The 20,306-nt window shown below is 36.9% G+C and overlaps 1 protein-coding gene across 1 annotated transcript in view; it reads right to left on the minus strand.

Moving 5' to 3' along the window:
- BCO2 (beta-carotene oxygenase 2) overlaps window positions 1–20,306 on the minus strand; it is a 61,950-nt gene that overhangs the window by 13,312 nt on the left and 28,332 nt on the right. Inside the window, exons 3-8 of the mRNA XM_006065235.3 lie at window positions 15,137–15,348; window positions 14,809–14,924; window positions 13,916–14,018; window positions 8,024–8,152; window positions 6,032–6,192; window positions 4,954–5,121 (exon numbers count right to left, since the gene is read on the minus strand). Of these exons, the coding sequence (XP_006065297.2) occupies window positions 4,954–5,121; window positions 6,032–6,192; window positions 8,024–8,152; window positions 13,916–14,018; window positions 14,809–14,924; window positions 15,137–15,348 (889 nt within the window). The remainder of the gene's footprint in view (window positions 1–4,953; window positions 5,122–6,031; window positions 6,193–8,023; window positions 8,153–13,915; window positions 14,019–14,808; window positions 14,925–15,136; window positions 15,349–20,306) is intronic.

Genomic DNA, 20,306 nt, shown 5'->3' on the forward strand with positions numbered 1-20,306 from the left:
CCTTGGAAGGAAAGCTATGACAAATCTAGACAGTGTATTAAAAAAGCAAAGATATCACTTTGCTGACAAAGGTCCATATAGTTAAAGCTATGATTTTTCCAGTAGTCATGTAAATGTGAGAGTTGGACCATAAAGAAGGCTGAGCACAGAACTGATGTTTCTGAATTGTGATACTGGAGAAGACTCTTGAGAGTCCTTTGGACTGCAAGGAGATCAAACCAGTCAATCCTAAAGGAAATCAACCCTAAATATTCATTGGAAGGACTGATGCTGAGCTCCAATAATTTGACCACCTGATGAGAAAAGCCAACTCATTGGAAAAGACCTTGATACTGGGAAATATTGAAAGCAAAAGGAGAGGGGAGCAGGGGATGAGATGGTTCGATAGCAACACCGACTCAATCAACATGGATTTGAGCAAACTCCAGGAGATAGTGAAGGACAAGGGAAGCCTGGCATGCCGCAGTCCATGGGATCACAAAGAGTTGGACACAACTTAGCAACTGAACAACAACAACAGTTAATAACTAAAGTACAAATTTTGTTCAAATTTCACAAAATTTTATGCTAGTGTCCATTGTTTGTTTTTATACCTTACTCAAGACTCCACACTGTATTTAATTGCACTGAGCAGCTTCAGCTGCATGCAACAAATTCTGATAAATTCTCTTTTCACTTTTATGCTGTTACAAATATTTTCTAATTTTTCTTGTTATGACTTCTTAGATACACCCATCATTTAAAAGTATACATTTAATTTCCAAATACATGGCATTTTAAAAGTATCTTTGATATTGATTTCTCATTTTGATATTAATTTCTCATTTAAATACTTCTTCTCTGCAATCACCCTCTGTGTTTTTTCAGTCTTTTAATTTTATTGAGGCTTTCAATAACTAAGTCAAAGTTCTCTCTTGGGAAATGTCACATTGCACTTGGAAATATGTGGGTTATCTTCAAATATCTTTTGATATTGATTTCCAGTATAACAGTGATAAGAGAACAGATTCTATGTGATTTCTGTAACTTTAGACGACAAAATTTTTGCACCTTGTTTTATGTCCCTGGATATGCTCCGGTGTCTCCTGGTTTATAGTCTATGGGTACTTGAATAGAATAGAATTGAATAGAATTTGTCACCTACTGTTGTGTGAAAATCTTAGTTATGTTGAATTGGTTTATACTGCTTTTCAGGTCTACTATATCATCCCACTTTTCTCTCTAGTCATTCTATTAATTTTTGAGAGTTTGATATTGAAACTCCAACTAAAAATCTTAATTTATCTACTTAAAAAGATAATTGTAATATATAGTGGGAGTATATTGTAACTTTGGTATTTTCCAAATCTCTTGTAAATGTGTTGTCATATTTTCATAACTTAAAAAATAAAAAAAGAATATATACAGATAGCCAAGAGACACATGAAACAATGCTCAACATCACTAATTATTAGAGAAATACAAATTAAAACTACAATGAGATATCACCTCATACCACTCTAAATGGCCATCATCAAAAAGACTATAAACAAGAAATTCTGGACAAGGTGTGGAGAAAAGGGAACCCTCCTACACTGTTGCTGGGAATGTAAATTGGTATAGACACTATAAAGAATGGTATGGCAGTTCCTTAAAAAAACAAAAATAGAGCTACCATATGATCTTGCCATCCCTGGGAATATATCCAGAAGAAAAAAAAAAAAAAAAGGACACAGTCCAAAAGGATACATGCATTCCAATGTTCATTACAGCACTGTTTACAATACAAATTAAAGCCAAGACATGAAGTGTGAAAGCATTAGTCACTCAGTTGTGTCTGACTCTTTGCAATCCTATGGACTGTAGCCTGCCAGGCTCCTCTGTAAAGGAATTCTCCAGGCAAGAATACTGGAGTGGGTAGCCATTCCCTTCTCCAGGGGATATTGCCAATCCAGAGATCAAACCTGGGTCTCCTGCACTGCAGGCAGATTCTTTACCATCTGAGCCACCAGAGAAGCCCCCAGCCAAGACATTGAAGCAACCTAAAAGTCCATCAACAGAAGAATGGATAAAGAAGATGTGTAACATATATGCAATGGAATATTACTCAGCCATTAAAAAGACAGAAATAATACCATTTGCAGCAACATGGATAGAGATGATCATGCTAAGTGAAGTAAATCAGATAAAGCAAATATCACAAGATACTACTTATATATGGAATCTAAAAAATATGATACAAATGAACTTATTTACAAAACAAAAACAGACTTACAGACATAGAAAACAAACTTATGGTTTACGAGGGGCTTGCCAAGTGGCACTAGTGGTAAAGAACCTGCCAGTCAATGCAGGAGACATAAGAGATGCAGGTTTGATCCCTGGGTCCAGAAGATCCCCTGGAGGAGGGCATGGCAACCTACTCCAGTATTCATGGACAGAGGAGCCTGGCGGTCTATAGTCCATGGGTTTGCAGAGTCAGACGTGACTGAAGCAATTAGCATACATGGTTTACAAAGGGGAAAGATGGTAGAGGGGATAAACTGGGAGTTTGAGGTTGACATATACAGACTACCATATTTAAAATAGATAACCAACAAGGACCTACTAAATAGCATAGGGAGCTCTGCTCAATATTGTTTAATAACCTAAATGGGAAAAGATTTGAAAAAGGATAGATATATGTAAAAGAAACTGATTTTGCCACTGAGCCCAGGCTGGTAACAGCTTATCGTGCCTTTCAACCAAAAGAAGGTGGAAAGGAGAGAGAGAGAGAAATAAAATGGAATAAATAGCTAATTATCATATGCTAAAAAATGAAGTCCAGAAACAGAATATAAATATATATAGATACTTAATTTTAGAATTAAAAATTCTTCTAGAAGATAACATAAAATATTTCTATGACCTTGGCATAGGAAGATGTCCAAAACAGGATTCACAATGTATTACTCATAAAGGAAACTATTGATATACTGGACCATGTCTGTTTATCAAAAGGTACCATTAAGACAATCTGATAAAGGTATCTATAAAAATACCTGCAGCAATTTCATACTTAGTGGTGATTTATTAAACATTTTCCAAATGAGGTGGGAAAATAATTACTGCTATCAGCACTTCTTTTCAAATTGAAGTCTTAGCTAGTACAGTAAAAAAAAAGAAGAATAAAATAAGATGCATAAGAATTGTAAAGAAAGAAATAAAACTCTCATCATTTTCAGATAATATGAGTGTATACATAGAAAATCCAAAGTAATTTACAGATCAAACTAATAAGTGAATTTAGCAAGATCTCTAAATATGAGATCAATATACAAAATCAACTTCATTTCTACATATCGTCAAAAACAGAATGAAAGTTTTAAAGATAAAATTTACAACAGTTTCAAAACATTCTAACTGCCTAATGATAACTTTAACTAAAGATACGTAATATCCTCACACTGAAAACTATAAACATTACTTCAAGAAATTTTAAAAGATTCAGGACTTTCCTGGTGGTACCATGGGCAAGAATCTGCCTGCCACTGCAGGGGATACAGTTTCAATCCCTGATCCAGGAAGATTCCACATGCTGAGGCGCAACTAAAGTCAGTACATCACAAATTCTGAGCCTGTGCACCACAGCTATGAAAGCCTGCACTCTCTAGGGCCTGTGAGCCGTAATTACCGAGCCCATGAGGCACAGCTACCGAAGCCTATGCGCCCAGAACCCATGCCCTGCAACAAGAGAAGCCGCTGCAATGAGAAGCCAGTGCCCCGCAATGAAGAGTAGCCCCTGCTCACTGCAATTAGAGAAAGCCCAGAAGACCCAGCACAGCCAAATAAATAAAAAGAATAAATTTTGTTAATGTAAAAGTAACTTTTTAAAAAGATATTTTAAAAGATTAAAATAAATGGAGAGATATTCCCTGTTCATGAGTTGGAAGACTCAATATTTCTCATTACTGTAAAGATGTCAGTTACGTCCAAATTAATCTATACAGATCATACAATATGATCCCAACCATGGTTTTTTTTGTTTGTTTGCTTGTTTGCTTTTACAAAAACTAGTAAGTTGATTCTAAAACTTATGGAAATGCAAAAGGCCAACAAAAACTGAGGCAATCTTAAATAGAAAGGAGCTAAAGGAGAAGGCAATGGCACCCCACTCCAGTATTCTTGCCTGGAAAATCCCATGGATGGAGCTGCAGTCCATGGGGTCACTAAGAGTCAGACACGACTGAGCGACTTCACTTTCACTTTTCACTTTCATGCATTGGAGAAGGAAATGGCAACCCACTCCAATGTGCTTGCCTGGAGAATCCCAGGGACGGGGGAGCCTGGTGGGCTGCTGTCTATGGGGTCGCACAGAGTCGGACACGACTGAAGCGACTTAGCAGCAAAGGACTTACACTGTAAATGTCAAGATATCAAGACCTACCATACAGGTATAATAACATAAGTAAGCTAAGTAAATGTAAGTAAACCTTAAAAGTAATGTTTTTTAAAAATTTAAAAGTAAAACTACAGCAGAAAACAATTTTCTTTACATAATCCAAGGAAAAATTCTGCCTTAGATTGATTATCAGGAAAAAATGAATCCCTTCAAGCTGAGGAACTAAGACATTTTCTTTTATCGAAGGATTAATATTATAGTTTTGCTTTGCTTACCATTTTACTATCCCTTCTAAGAAATATAAGTATGTTTAGTGCTCAAGTGTAATAAGGAACTAATCACAAGTGTTTCAAAACATATTTCTTTGTTTTCTTTAATACAATTTTTATTTATTAAGCATTAAGTACATATTTCAAATTATTTTGAAGTATTAAATAAATAAATTACAAACTTGTGTCTTCAATGATTTAAAACCATTCTGCCTCTTTATTTGCCAAAGAGGCAAAGAGAAACTGCAAATTCCAAGCCCAAAGCCAGAACCTGGCTAGATCAAAAATTATTTTGACCACTCTTAACAAATCAGAGAATTCTACCTGATCAAGCTCTTTCCCAGTTTTCCTAAGATTCTGTAGTTGGTAGACTTCTAAAATTCTTCCATCATCTTGACAGCACAAATCAATGACAATACAGCCCTGGTCCTCAAAGGCATTAATTTGGTGAAAAGTAATAAAAGGTTTACTGAAGTACATCCCTGGAAGAAGCTGCAGGAACACAGACAATAAGAAAGAGATATTTTATTTCCTTTAGGGTACAGATCCACAAAGTTCAAATTAAGATTTCTCCCCCTTTAAGTAATAGGCCTGGTAGGTTTAAAAACCAGAATATGGAATTTAGAAGCAAATCTGTTTTGATTTAAAATCATCTCATCTCATATTAATCAATAAACTGAGGCTATTTGATATAGACCAATCAACTGATTTAACTAACTTCAAAGTTCTCATGAAATATTTTGAAGAATAAATAAATCCTAAACTCTTTAGTACATGGTTAAATAGAAAATACTTCTATTAAAAAGTTTATGATAAATTAAGTGACTAATCCTCTGGAAAATGCTCTCATTACTAAAATGGGATTTTTTTGGTAATGAAATTATATGCGGGACTACAGTAAATTTGGGATACTATTTCTTTAAGGGGTTAAAAAGTAGACAAATATAATAATGCTATTTATCAGGCGTCTATAGAAAGATATTTAACCAATACGCTTTGGACTTTGGTGATATTATCATACTTGTATATCAAAATGTCATAAAATCAACTAATAAAAATATAATTGCAAAAGTTACAGAAGACCTCTGCATGAACAGTATTCTCTTTGGCAAATATTATTATACAGAAAAATCCATGCTAACATGCTAAGAGGATTTCCTAGATGTCATTTTTATTGTCATTTTGTAATTGAATCAGATAATTTACAGGATAAAACCATTTCCTATAATTTTCTGATATGCAAAATTCACTGTATTAATTAATAAATAGCTAGCCCTCCTTATGAAAGAAGGCAATATCCTTTCATTAAGAGTGGCTTATGTAAGAAATACCCAACAAGGGAAAAATCAGTGATATGGAAATTTGCCTTTATGTCCAATCATTCACAGTCAAAATTCTCTACCTGACCAGTATGCTTATCCACCACATGAAACCGTGTATTATACTGGGGTTCCCAGCTTATTCCATCTGAAAAGGCCTTTCCTCGAATTTTAGAAGAGATGATTCTCCACAAATTCATCTTTAGAGGCTGTTCAATGAAGATGATATAGTTCCTTGTCATTCCTAAAATGGTTCAAGTAAATAATAAAATGTTATTTGGCAAAATAGAGATGTCTGAAATGCAACAGTTATGGGGACTTGTCAGAATAATTGGACATATTACTGCTGACCTAAACAAATGCCAATCAGAAATAATTCTTCATCATTTTTCAGCTTTCCTATATATATTTTCTGTTCCTACATAAAAACAGGAACTTCTATACACAATGGAGTATTACTCAGCCATTAAAAAGAATACATTTGAATCAGTTCTAATGAGGTGGCTGAAACTGGAGCCTATTATACAGAGTGAAATAAGCCAGAAAGAAAAACACCAATACAGTATACTAATGCATATATATGGAATTTAGAAATATGGTAACAATAACCCTGTATGCGAGACAGCAAAAGAGACACAGATGTATAGAACAGTCTTTTGGACTCTGTGGGAGAGGGAGAGGGTGGGTTGATTTGGGAGAATGGCATTGAAACATGTATAATATCATATATGAAATGAATCGCCAGTCCAGGTTCGATGCAGGATACAGGATGCTTGGGGCTGGTGCACTGGGATGACCCAGAGGGATGGTACAGGGAGCGAGGTGGGAGGGGTGTTCAGGATGGGGAACACGTGTATACCTGTGGCAGATGTATGGCAAAACCAATACAATATTGTAAAGTAATTAACCTCCAATTAAAATAAATAAATTTTTTTAAAAAAGAAAAAATAAATAAATAAAGTCATAGGTCCCAGAAAAAAAAAAAAAAAAAACAGGAACTTCTTAGAATAGCTTGGGTTGAATGCCCTCAACTTGCATTTTTTTTATCTTTTTTTTTCCTTCCTTTTCAAATTGTTTTGGTTTAGGAAGCATTATATTAAAAGTGTCATTTATGATCTGGAGCTTCATTTCTTAATCCTTTTGCTATTTACACTGGAGGTAAGGACCCAGGAGCAGATTGGCTATAAAAGTTTATGATGCAGAAAATAAACATTCTGAAAAAAAGCTGAAGCAATCTATGTGGAATATGAATTTCCCTCCCAAAAAATATTAACATGATTATTATTTGTGGTCTTTAAAATCACCTAAAATACTAAATTCTGTCCATTTTTTATGGTCAAATTCTTTTTTTTTTATTAAGACTTTATTTTTTGGAGCAATTTTAGGCTCAAAACAAAACCAAGGGGAAAGTACAGAGATTTGCCATATACTGCCATCCCCATACACTCTCAGCTCCCACTTTATCAATTTCCTCCACCAGAGTGGTCCATTTATTATAGCTGATGCATCTACATTGACACTTCATAATCACCCAAAGCCCATAGCTTCTATTGTGGAAACACGCATAAATGTATATTTTTCCTTTGTATTTATTCAATGACAGACAACACAATACAAAACAAACCAAAGAGACTGATTTCTATGACTAGGGGTTATTCATTGTTTCATCCTGGAGCAGGGGGCTAGAGAGAGAGGCTGTTCTTCATAGAGAACTTAAGTGGAATTATGGTTGGGTAACTAAATCTCAGCCTATTTCTCCCTGACTCAATGTGCTGGGAAGGAACTGATAACTTCCTAAACTGACAGCTGTTTCCTAGAGCAGTCAATTAATGAAAAACTTGTTAACAATTTTTTCATAACTGCTTGTATTAAAATATCTCTTCCATCAGTCAGTTGGCTAGGGTAAGCAACACATGACTAAACAGAATGAACTTAATTCACATCAAAACGCAACCTTGGTCTCTTATCACATACTCTGATAAACTATATTAACATACTATTTTCCAAAACTAGTTCCCCTTCAACAGTGACATTAAGGCAGGTCCTGTTAAATTTTGTCTTATTTCTGGGCTCACCAAAGCTGTGGTAGTAAGAAGGTCTCATCCCCTCCTCAGAAGCAATAGAACATATCACCTGGGCTCCATGGATTGTCTCCCCAGGGTCAGATTTTTCTGGAGGAACCCGAATAACATTATAGCAGGAACCTGGAAAATGGAAAGTCCTGTCTTAACTATTTTACATACATTTGAAGAATAAAAGATAGCCCTTGTATTTGCGGACTAGGCAAAAGCAATTAAAAGATTTATGCAATATGCATGACACATATATTTCATAAGGGGTTATTTCAAAGACATGGATACAAAAATATATTAACTTTATAAACAGTATTAGCTAAGGTTTTGAAACATCATACACAAAGTAACTAACCAACAGCTATTGTATTTTAATATTCACAAATGGTTCCCTTCTAGCTCTCTGAAGATGAACTCAATCCCAGCTTCATAGGAAAAGATAGGATAGCAGCCAGGAATATCTTCAAATTCTATTTGTCCTTCTCCCCACTCCCCAGTTCCAAAAACTACAGTCTCCATTTGTATTTATGTCCAACTTCTTCCATTCAGTCTTCTAGATCCTTGGGGTCACTTTGGGTCCCCTCTCTTCCCATCTTACCAACATTCATTCATGCAATTATCCATCTGACTATTATTACTTCCTCAATAATCAACTCAGGTACCCACTCCTTAAGCAGATTTTCCCATCCAAAGATATTTGTTGTCCCTCCTTTATGCTCTGATTATATTCTACACTGTCAGAGTATTTATCTCATTTACTATAATTTTCTGTGTATTTATCTGTTTCCTAGCAAACTAGGCTCTTCTGAAGCAGATATTATGTCTGACACATCTTTGCATCCTCAGTACCAAACACTGACCTGTAGGTAAACCATAAAAAACTATTGTTGGATTGACTAAGAACATATGTTTGTTAAATAACTCAATGAATGAACAAATACTGAGATCATATTGAATTATCTTTCTGGTGTTAGAAGTGCCAACGTAGGTCCTGAGGAACCTGTAACTTATAGAATCTCACAATCTCTTCACCTCTTTTGGAACAGGATAACCATCCGGTTCCCTACTCATTTATCAGCAGCTCCTTGAGAGCTAAGTCACTTCAGTCATGTCTGACTCTTTGCAATCCTATGAACCATAGCCCACCAGGTTACTCTGTCCATGGGATTTTCTAGGCAAGAATACTGGGGTGGGTTGCCATTTCCTCCTCCAGGCGATCTTCCTGATCCAGGGATCCAATCTGTATCTCTTAAGTCTCCTACATTGGCAGGAGGGTTCTTTACTGCTAGCACCACCTGGGAAGCCCTTACTGAGTGTCAATTATATTCCAGGCACTCTTCTAAGAGTCCTAAGCAGCATATTCTAGACACTTGTGTACAGCAAAATAGTGTACAAAATAGACAAAAGGCTCTTCTTTTATAAAACTCAAATTTAAAAAAAAATCATACAATAAGTAAAAATATAATGCATCAGATGAGAACAATAATGAGGAATAAACAAGGGAATGGGAATTAGAAGTGAGTGTATAAGGATGTGGACTGCTACTATTTGCAACTTAAATTATGGTGGTCTGGGAAGGCTTCACTAAGAAGGTGGCATTTGAGTCAAGACCTGAAGGGAGTGAGGAAGAGAGCCTTGAGGATATCTGGGAGAAATGCATTTCAGGTGATGAAAGTGAAAGTCGCTCAGTTGTGTCCAACTCTTTGCGATCCCATGGACTATACAGTCCACGGAATTCTCCAGGCCAGAATACTGGAGTGAGTAGCCTTTCCCTTCTCCAGGGGATCTTCCCAACCCAGGGATCAAACCCAGGTCTCCTGCATTGCAGGCGGATTCTTTACCAGCTGAGCCACAAGGGAAGCCCAGGAATACTGGAGTGGGTAGCCTATCCCTTCTCCAGAGGATCTTCTTGACCCAGGAATCAAACTGGGGTCTCCTGCATTGCAGGCGGATTCTTTACCAACTGAGCTATGAGGTGAGAAGAGCAAATGCAAAGATTCTCAGCCAAGAATAAGTTTGGAGTGTTTAAATAACTGCAGTGAGGACAGTGCTGCCCTGCCCATAGCAAGCAGAGAGAAAATTCTAGATGAGGTGGGGTAGGTTAAAAGGATAACTGGCTGATACACTGAGAATAAACTGAAGTAGGGTAAAGGGAGAAGCAAGGAGACTGGTTAAGAAGCTATTCCAATAATTCAAATGAGAAAGAATGGTGGCCCAAACCAGAGTGGGGGCAGTGGAGGTGATATGACATAGCTGGATTTTTGATATATTTTGAAGGTATTGCTGAAATTACTTTTTGACCCATTGGATCTCACATCCACCCACGTGGATGTGAGAGAGGTATAAAACACGATTCCAAGGTTATCATCTTAAGCAAGTAGAATGACAGAGTTACCCTCAACTGAGATGGGGAAGATTTTAAGCAGAGAAATTTAGGGAGAAAGATCAAAAGTTTGGTTTTAAAAAATTAATTTTGTAACCTCTATTAGATATCCTAGTAAAAACACTTGAGTAAGCAATTAGTGGGGAGGTCTAGGTTAGGATACTATATGTTTTGAGAAACAATTATATATAAAACATCATGCTTTATACAGTGATGAGTTATAAAAGAAATGAAAAATAAACTCTACAGTTCCAATATTACCATCTCCATCTCCATCTACGGTAAGCATCTAAGAGATTACATTATTTTAAATTAGTACTTAAAACTAGCTAGATTAAATGTTTAGAGGATTTCTGTTAATTTTAAAAGGGCTTTTAAAAAATATCTGGAAAAGTGAAAACAATTAAAAGCTTTTTATTTTGTAAAGGTAGAAATTACTAGCAAGCACTTTATTTACCAAAAGAAAATCACTAAATGTCCCCCAAACACATATTGTTGAGCTCTCTGCAGCTACACTTATATTTGTGTTCTAGTTCAAAAATTCCTCACTGAACCAAATAATCAAGTAAGAAAAAAGAAGTAAATCCAGTTTTACTTGAGATTAGAGTATCAAGAGAAGAATTTCCTATCTCAGCAATTGGATTAAATGACAATTACTCAATTTACTAAATTTGAACACTACTAGTTGATGAACTGTCCTAATTGTAAGTCTTGAAGGCAAGTACAAGGCAGACAGACACCCAGGAAACACACAGCAGACGACTGAATGCCCAGAGAAATGATTTGCTCAATACTTTGTGCCTAACTCTGGGAGACGCCTCAGGACTTTGCATAAACATCAAATTGAGGCAAAATAACAAGTACAACTCATAATGACTGGTGCAAGGTTTCTCAGAGATTCATAGGCCACTTGCACCAAAATCACCTGGAGATCTTGTTAAAATGTATCAAGATAAGGAGTGAAGGGTTGGTTACAATGCAGATTCTTAGCCCCTTTTCAAGTATACTGAACCAGAATATCTGAAGATGAAGCCCACTGATCTTACATTGCTAGAAAGCATTCCAGATGGCTTTGGGGTTTTCTAAAGGCTGAGAATCACTGATCTAATGAGGATTTATTTTAGAAAAATAAACAAAAATGGTTAAACAGTATTTCTTATATTATGGACTATATACAAAGTTATCTATAACTCTTTGCAACTCATAGACTATAGCCCACCAGGCTCCTCTCTGTCCATGAAATTCTTCAGGTAAGAACACTGGAGTGGGCTGTTGCTGTTGTTCAGTCACTAAGTCATGTCCAGCTCTTTCTACATGGACTACAGCCCACCAGGCTTCCTTGTCCTTCACTATCTCCTGGAGTTTGCTCAAACTCATGTCCATTGAGTCAGTGATGCCATCCAATCATTTCTCCCTCTGTTTCCCCCTTCTCCTCCTGCCCTCAATCTTTCCCAGGATCAGGGTCTTTTCCAATGAGTCAGCTCTTTGCATCAGGTGGCCAAAGTTTTAGAGCTTTATCTTCAGCATCAGTCATTCAAATGAATAGGATTTATTTCCTTTAGGAGTGACTGGTTTGATCTCCTGCTGCCCAAGACTCTCAAGAGTCTCTCCAGTACCAAAATTCGAAAGCATCAATTATTTGGCACTCAGCCTTCTTTATGGTCCAACTCTCACATCTGTACCTGATGAATGGAATGGGTAGCCATTCTCTTCTCCAGGGGATCTTCCCAACCCAGGGACTGAACCTGGGTCTCCTGCATTGCAGGCAGATTCTTTACTGTCTGAGCCACCAGGGAAGCCTCGCTTGGTTATTAGAGTTAATTTATTAAGAAATGAATTTTTAACGATCAAAAAAAATGAATGGACGAAAAAAAAAAAAAAAAGCTGAGTCAGTGTACCCACTTGGTTAAAGATTTTACCTAAAAAGATGTTTGATGTTTCCTATAACAGATTTGAAGAATACATCCCTACCTGAGGTCAGGTAACAAAGAGCAGAAACGGCTGGGTGATGAAGTTTCCAGGGTATCCTATCTCTTCTTGAGCTAGTAAAAAAACAAACCTGAAGTCTTCATGTTCATATATACTTATATGTGTAAATATGGAGAGGTAGAGATGAACAACCCAAAAAGCCAATTCCTTACATTAGCCTATTCAAAAGTTAACCTATACAAAGGATTCATAGGTTATAAATGATAGATTGACAGCTAAGATAGACAGTCAGAAACTTCTAATACTTGTACTTACACATTCCTTTCCAAACAGAAGGAGATGTATATTCGGGTATATGATAAAGAATTTGCATGCCCTGAGAGAATCCTCTGTACTCAGTGATAAATAATTATTAAGTTGGTCTAACAAAATGACTAATAGCAAGCTTTTTCTGTGTTATTCAGGCTTGGTGCCAAGCCTGGTATTAGACACTTGAGGCTTCCTTAAGCAAGCATCTTAAATCTTCTCAAGGTTCTCTGCCCTCATCTATAAAATGGGAGTAATAATACCTTTCTTAATGCCATGGATGGACCTAGAGATTATCAAACTAAGCGAAGTAAGACAGAGACAGACAAATATCATATGATATCATTTATATGGGAATCTAAAATATGATACAAATGAACTTATTTACAAAACAGAAATAGACTCAGACATTGAAAACAAACTTATGGTTGCCAAAGGGGAAATGGGTGGGGAATAAATTAGGAGTATGGGATTAGCAAATACAAACTACTGTATATAAAATAGATAAACAACAAGGTCCTGCTGTATAGCACAGGGAACTATATTCAGTATCTTGCAGTAAACCATAATGGAAAAGAATATGGGAAACTAACACAACATTGTCAATCAACTATACCTCAATTAAAAAATAAAATAACTGTACTTTTCTCAGAGATTAAATGAGAAACTATATGGGAAAAAATGGTTAACACCAGCACATACTAGTTACTCTATAAATGTTAACTGTCATTATTAGCCATTAGAACCTTCTGGAACAGACTAACAGACAGCTAGGAAAGTATACAGATGAACAGGAAGGGGATATAATACAAGTAGCTGCAAATGCAACCAAACTTTAACCTTAACTTACTTTGTAGTGTATTACTCCCATGGTAAAAATAAATTCCTCTCTATGTAACATACAGTGTGCCTTCTCTTTATCTCTTTGCTGTGCCATTTTAAATTTCTGATAGTATGCTACCTCTTAAAAATTCAAGTTTGAGAAATATATACTGAAAATCCCTACAATGCATGTGAGCCAAAAAGCATAATGGAACATAAAAATGTGAGTCATGATGAAAAGATCAAATAGAAAATCAGCTTCTAAGTATATACACAAAAAGACCACAGAACATAACAATAAATTACATATTTGAAGTTCAGAAATGCAATTTCAGAGATTTCTTTCTGAAATTTTCAAATGAGTTTCATATAAGTTAACATCTTAGCCGTAATGGAACTCTGGGAAGACAGTTAACTCCCAATTATTTTTTCAAAGACTCCCACTGCAATGTTACCATGTTTCCCATAGGAGTTCCCCATGTTGTACGTTGTTCCATCTGGATCGTAATGAGGATGTGCAGTTGCTCCGTTCACAGCGATAAATTTTCTCCAGTTAACCTGAAAATTTAAGACCATTCAGAGACCTAAATTACATGGGTAGGTCTCTGTTTAGATGCATAGACAGTAGGGATGTATCAAATACTTTTAAAATAAGATATAAAAACTATAGTTTAAGCCCTGATGTCTCACCTCTGTGAAATCAGTTATTTTTCCTACTAAAGAAAAAGAAACTAAGAACAAACAACAAGAAAATCAAACAAAATCCCTCCTACCACCACCACCAAGAAATGCACAAAAATGATTATCCAGATCACAAGAAAGTTCAAAAGAATAAGGATTAAAATTCTGGCCCCAAATTTTATTTTGCTTTAAATTAATGTATAACATGAAGGCAGTATGTGTTAGTGGCTCAGTCTTGTCTGACTTTTTGCGACCCCATGGACTGTAGCCCACCAGGCTCCTCTGTCCATGGAATTTTCCAGGCAAGAATACTGGAGTGGGTTGCCATTTCCTTCTCCAGGGCAGTATGGATCTAGGTAATCTCCAGTCCAATTCTACCTAGGGCTAAGCAGAAAATGAAATGACAGAAGTAAGTCTGTACTATGCTATGTCTCCTTTGCCCTAGCCTTCAGACAGTTGGACTAAGGAAGAAATCTAGAATTATCTTTAAGGATGACCAACACCGCAGACCATTCTAATGAAGACAGAGAGTACCTAATGACCTGAATCAGTGGGTAATTTTGATTTTGTTTAAGAATACAATTTTTTCTTCTGATAATAACTACTCTAAAAAGTATTTGAATGGAGAGAAACTTTAGGGTCTATTATATTTTAACCTATATTTTACCTTTTCTGTTTTTTCCAGGGTTTCAATGTCCACTTTATTCATAAAGTTGGTTTCCGTACTAAGGTAGTAATCACCCTTGTACAGCACATAGTTGACATTGGTGTTATCAGTCATTGCTGAAATCAAACCCCAAAAATTTAAACACCACAACTTACTATAGGAGATCCTAAGCACACAATCAAGGGAGAAAGCAGTTGAAACATCCTCTCATATCAAAATAAATAAATATCAAGATCCATATTTATAAAAAAAGATTGACATATGTCATAATAATTTAAAGAATCATCACTATTACCTGAAAATTCTGGGCATAATAAAGGGTGCTTACCAGGCTTTTCAAATTTTGACATGAAACGTTCAAAAACATTCTTGCATGGGTCAGGGAGAGCCAATGTACCAAATTCTGAGATCACAATTCGATCACGATCACTGTTGGCCTTATATGTATCACTCTGTAGAAACTTGCTCCTATATGTCACTGTGCCCTTCTCCATCTTGAACTGGTGAAGTAAAGCCATTCCATCAAACCAGTGATTGTACCTTGGTAGGAGCAAAAATAGAAAAATAAATATTAGGAAGAAAAACATGGGGTCAAAAGGAGAGATTGCAAATACAGAGATAAGGAAGTGGGATGAGTTCCTAGCACAACCTGATTAGTCAAAGAACTTGAAATTGAGGGATGACAGATTTTGAGTAAATCCTGGAGTACAACAATGAAAGACCAACTTACATTCTCTTGATCCTAACCCCTTATCACAAACCTCATACATCAGAGGGCTAAAGGAAAACCCTAAGCTGTTGACTTCTAAGATAATTGTATCTTTACCCTATAGCCAAGATAATAGCATATGGAATGCTTGATATTTCTCAAATTAAAATGGATTCCAAAACTTTTAGACATAGTTATCTTCATATCTTTTATGTATTATATTTTCTGTTTATTTCAATTTTTTGTCAAATTTATCAAAACTATGCTAAAGTAAGCAAATAAGATGAATGTCCTTAGTGGATAATCATTTTTGTCCATATTATCACACTAGAAATGATGTATCTAAATGATGGAACATTAAAACACTGTAAGGAAAATTTTTCACTTTACTTTTTGAAGGGTTTAACATTAGTCTTTTCTCTCGTATGCTTGACAGATTCAATGTTCAATGTCTTCAGCATGGAAAAGGAAGCAAAAATGCTTGGTCTTATCTCAAAGGCTTGTCTTAAAAGGTTACTGTATTGAAAGCAGGGATGCAAGTGGATATATGTACACCCATCTTATAGCAGCATTATTTACAATAACCAAAAGGTAGGAACAACCTAAGCATCCATCAGCTGAAGAATGGGATAAACAAAATTTAACATATAATGGAATATTATTCAGCCTTAAAAAGGAGAGAAATTCTGTCACATGCTATAACATGGTGAAATAAGCCAGTCACAAAAAGACAAATACTATACAATAGCACTTACATGAGGTATCTAAAGCCATCAAACTCATAGAAACATGTAGTAGAATGGTGATTATCAGGGGCTCAGCAGAGGGGGAAATAGGGATCTATTGTTAAATAAGTATAGAGTTTCAGTTTTTCAAGATGAAAAAGTTCTGAAGATCTGTTTCACAACACTAACCTGTACATTTAAATATGGCTGAGATGGTAAATTTTATTTTTCATCACAATTGTGTTAAACTGCAAGAAATAAGAAAGTTTTTATAAAAGGCCCTCTTTACATATTGATTTAAGATGCCATCTTTATCATAAATCAATTTCTGTAAGTTATGGGGCCATTTCTGGGTTTTCTATTCTATATAACTTGCCCATTTGTCCATTAATATGTTGATATCATAATATTTTAATTATATTGTCATATTTAATTAAAATAATATAAAATTATATTTTAACATCTGATAAGGCTAGTCTCCAGTCCATGGGGTTGCAAAGTGTCAGACACAACTGAGCGACTGGACAACAACAACAAGGCTAGTCTCCACCCCTAAGACAATTTTCTTTTTTAGTGTTTTCTTGACTACTCTTGTATATTTATTTTTCCACATGAACCTTGGTATTCATTCATCTAATTTCCTTTAAAAACTAGAATTTTTATTAAGGTTGTATTAAATTTAAAAATTGACTTAGGGAGAACCGACATCTTTGTGATATTGAATCATCCATCCTACTCAAAGAACAGAGGATCCAAGAGAACAAGATGGTGGAGGAGTAGATGGATGTGGAGCACATCTCTCCATGGAACATCAGGAATATACCTTCAGACACAGAAGTCCATACAGAATGCAGAACACCAGCTGAGGGCAGACAGGAATATCTGACCAGAGGTAAAGAATATATAGAATCACGCAAAACTCCGCAGGACAAGGAACTAGTGGGCGAAACAGGAGTGTTAGTAGGACTGGATCTACCCTCAGTGGGTGGGGGAACTGAAGCTCTCCTCTGACTCAGACAATCACCTTGATGTGGGGTCCAATCCCCACATCAAGGTGATTGTCTGAGTCAGAGGAGAAACATTTAAGGCTAAGAGTGAAACAGCTGATCTGTGGCAGCCTAAATAGAATGAGAACCAGACAGTCCTTGCTGCAGCCATACATACCCTGGACAGGGACACAGGTCCCCTGGAAGGCACAGTGGTTGGGAGCTGGCATTTGGGGACTGTGGAGCAATCCCAGGGCAAGGGCTGCTGTTGATTGCAGAAAGATGGATTGAGGGAATGTAGGAAGGGGATTGTGGTGGGAAATGCCTGTGGAGGAAAGCCAGGCAGCCATGGAAGCAAGGCGATACTGCTGAGTCACGCATAGGGGGTGGAGCCATCACCATAGCCTCTCTCTCCCCACACACCAGCACCAGAACAATAGAGAGGCTGCCCCATAAAACGCCTGAGGCACTGAACTACAGAGCAGGACTCCACCCAGGATGTTCCTTTAAGTGACTGATGTGCAGAACTACAGAGTAGGACCCCACCCAAGGTGCCCCTTTAAGTGCCTGACATGCTGATCTACAGGGTAGGATCCCAGCCAGGAGGCCCCTCCATGTGCCTGATGCGCTGAACAACAGAGAAGGACTCCAGGCAAGGGAGCCCTCAAAGTGCCTGAACAGGCAGAGCTATGGAGAAAGACTAGCCTAAGAGGCCTTCGATTGCCAGCTACAAGAGGCTGGAAAAAAGACTCTGAGAAGATCATAACTCCTGCGCCAGAGGCAGTCTGTCCCTGCATACTTGGCACTGCCAGGGTCCCCGCAAGCCAAGCAGTTGCACCACACACCCAACTCTCACTGGGGCAGAGCTGCCACAAGCAAAACATGTCTTGCATCTATGGGCACAGGGTCACTTTGGTAGTGTCTGACTCTTTGCAACCCTGTAGGCTGTGGCCTGCCAGGCTTCTCTGTCAGGGACGGAGGGTCTCCAGGCAAGCATACTGGAGCATATTGGCCAATACTTGTTGCCATACCCTTCTAGAGCACTATGTTTCATGCTGCCCTAGCCACCAACTCCCCTGAGAACCTGGTGCTGTCAGAAACCCTGTGACCCAAGCAACTGCACCACCTCCACTTCTGGCCCTCACAGGGGCAAACCCAGTCCTTCAGGGCAAACCCCAGTGGACAACCCACATGCAGAGGTGGAAATAAAACCACAGTTGAAACCTAGGGGCAGTGTTGCTAAGGAAGAAGATCCAAAACCTTCCCACCAGCTGTACAAGCTGCAGATTAAATCCACACAATCAACTAGCCAGACTCTGTGTCTATGGAATATATAAAAGGTCATTGAGAGTTCCCACAAAAGAAAATGCACTAGTTCTGAGAGCTGTGGACACTGGAGGCAAGAACACACAGGAGAAGGACCAGATTAGAATCTGAGCTGCCCCCACAGCAGGTCTGGATATCAGCACAGTGTTGGAGGGCATCCTTGGGAGGTGAGGTGGACTGTGACTCCCAGCAAGGGAAAGGACTCTGACAGCAGTGACTCAGAAAAACATTTATTATTCTTATGTTTTGACTTTTCTGTAGATTCTTTGGATTTTTTTCTTTTTTTTTTTTCCTTTTTCCCCCCTCTGTTGTAGCTGTCAATTTTATTGGCACTATGAAATCTAATTAAGCTTTTGAGCTTTTTATTTTCCCCCTCAGTCACATTTTTTATGGTTGTTATAAACCTCTGCCTCTATGTTGGGCTTTTGCAGTTCTGTGGAGTTTCCCTTTTTTTTCTCTCTTTCTTTAATTTTACTATTTTAAACCTATTATTATTTTTTTTACATTTATTCCTTTGTTTGCTTTTCCTACTGTTCTTTTCCCCATGCAGTTAATCCTTAATGTATATAAATCTTCTTTATCTACCTCTATTTAACTTTGCCTATCTATTCTTTCTTTCTTTCCTTTCCTCTCAACATACTTGTTAGTTTTTTTCATTGCTTTATTCCCCAATTGGCACCTTCTTTAGTTTTGCTTTCCAGTTTGTGCTTTAGTTTTGTTTTGGTAGATGTAATTTTTGGTTTCCTTTGTTCACTGAGTCAATCTATTGTACTTTACTTTTGTAGGACTGCTTGATTTTGCTTATGGGTGTATATTAATATGGGTATATTCAGTCACACTTTTTACTGTTGTTATAAACCTCTGGCTCTATGTTGGGCTTTTGCAGTTCTGTGGAGTTTTCCATTTTTCTTTCCTCTTTTCTTTCTTCTTCCGTTTTTTTTTTCTTTTCTCTTTTTTATAATTTTAGTTTTTAATTTTTTAAAATATATTATATTTTTTCTACATTTATTCCTTTGCCTGCCTTTCCTACTGTTCTTTTCCCCTTGCAGTTAAATTTTAACATATATAAATCTTCATCTACCTCTATTTAACTTTGCATATCTATTCTTTCTTTCTTCCCTTTCCTCTCAACATGTTTCTTACTTTTGTTTTCATTGCTTTATTCCCCATTTGGCACCTTGCTTTAGTTCTGTTTTTCAGTTTGTGCTTTAGTTAGTTTTGTTCTTAACTGGTAAATAAAGTTTTTAATTTCCTTTGTTTGCCAGGTCAATCTAATTTACTTTATTTTTCTTGGACTGTTTTGACTTTGCTCATAGGTGTATATGTATATGTGTATACTCCATTATTTAATTATTTATTTGCCTGATTTTGTAACTGCCATTTGTCTGGGGTTCATCTTTGGCTTCTCATTTTTGGATATTTGTTTTACTCTCACTTAATGCCATAACAAACCATTTGTGGACTCTTCATTCGTGACCAGAGATTAAGCCCTGAGCCTTTGGAGTAGGAGCACTAACTCCAAGACCCTAGACTACCAGAGAACTAACCCTAGGAGTATCAACTAGTGAGAAATCTCATAAAGGAATCCAACTGAATACAAGACCAGGCATCACACAACTCCCAGTAGCACCCTGTGCAGGATTCTTCATCTAAACAACAAACAAAACAAAAATACAAACCCAAACATCATCGGACAGGATTATCACCTCATTCAGCCTTGCCCATCAGAGGAAAAACAAACAAACAAAAACT

This window comes from Bubalus bubalis, chromosome 16 (assembly GCF_019923935.1).
Source record: "Bubalus bubalis isolate 160015118507 breed Murrah chromosome 16, NDDB_SH_1, whole genome shotgun sequence".
In the NCBI taxonomy this organism is placed as follows: domain Eukaryota; kingdom Metazoa; phylum Chordata; class Mammalia; order Artiodactyla; family Bovidae; genus Bubalus; species Bubalus bubalis.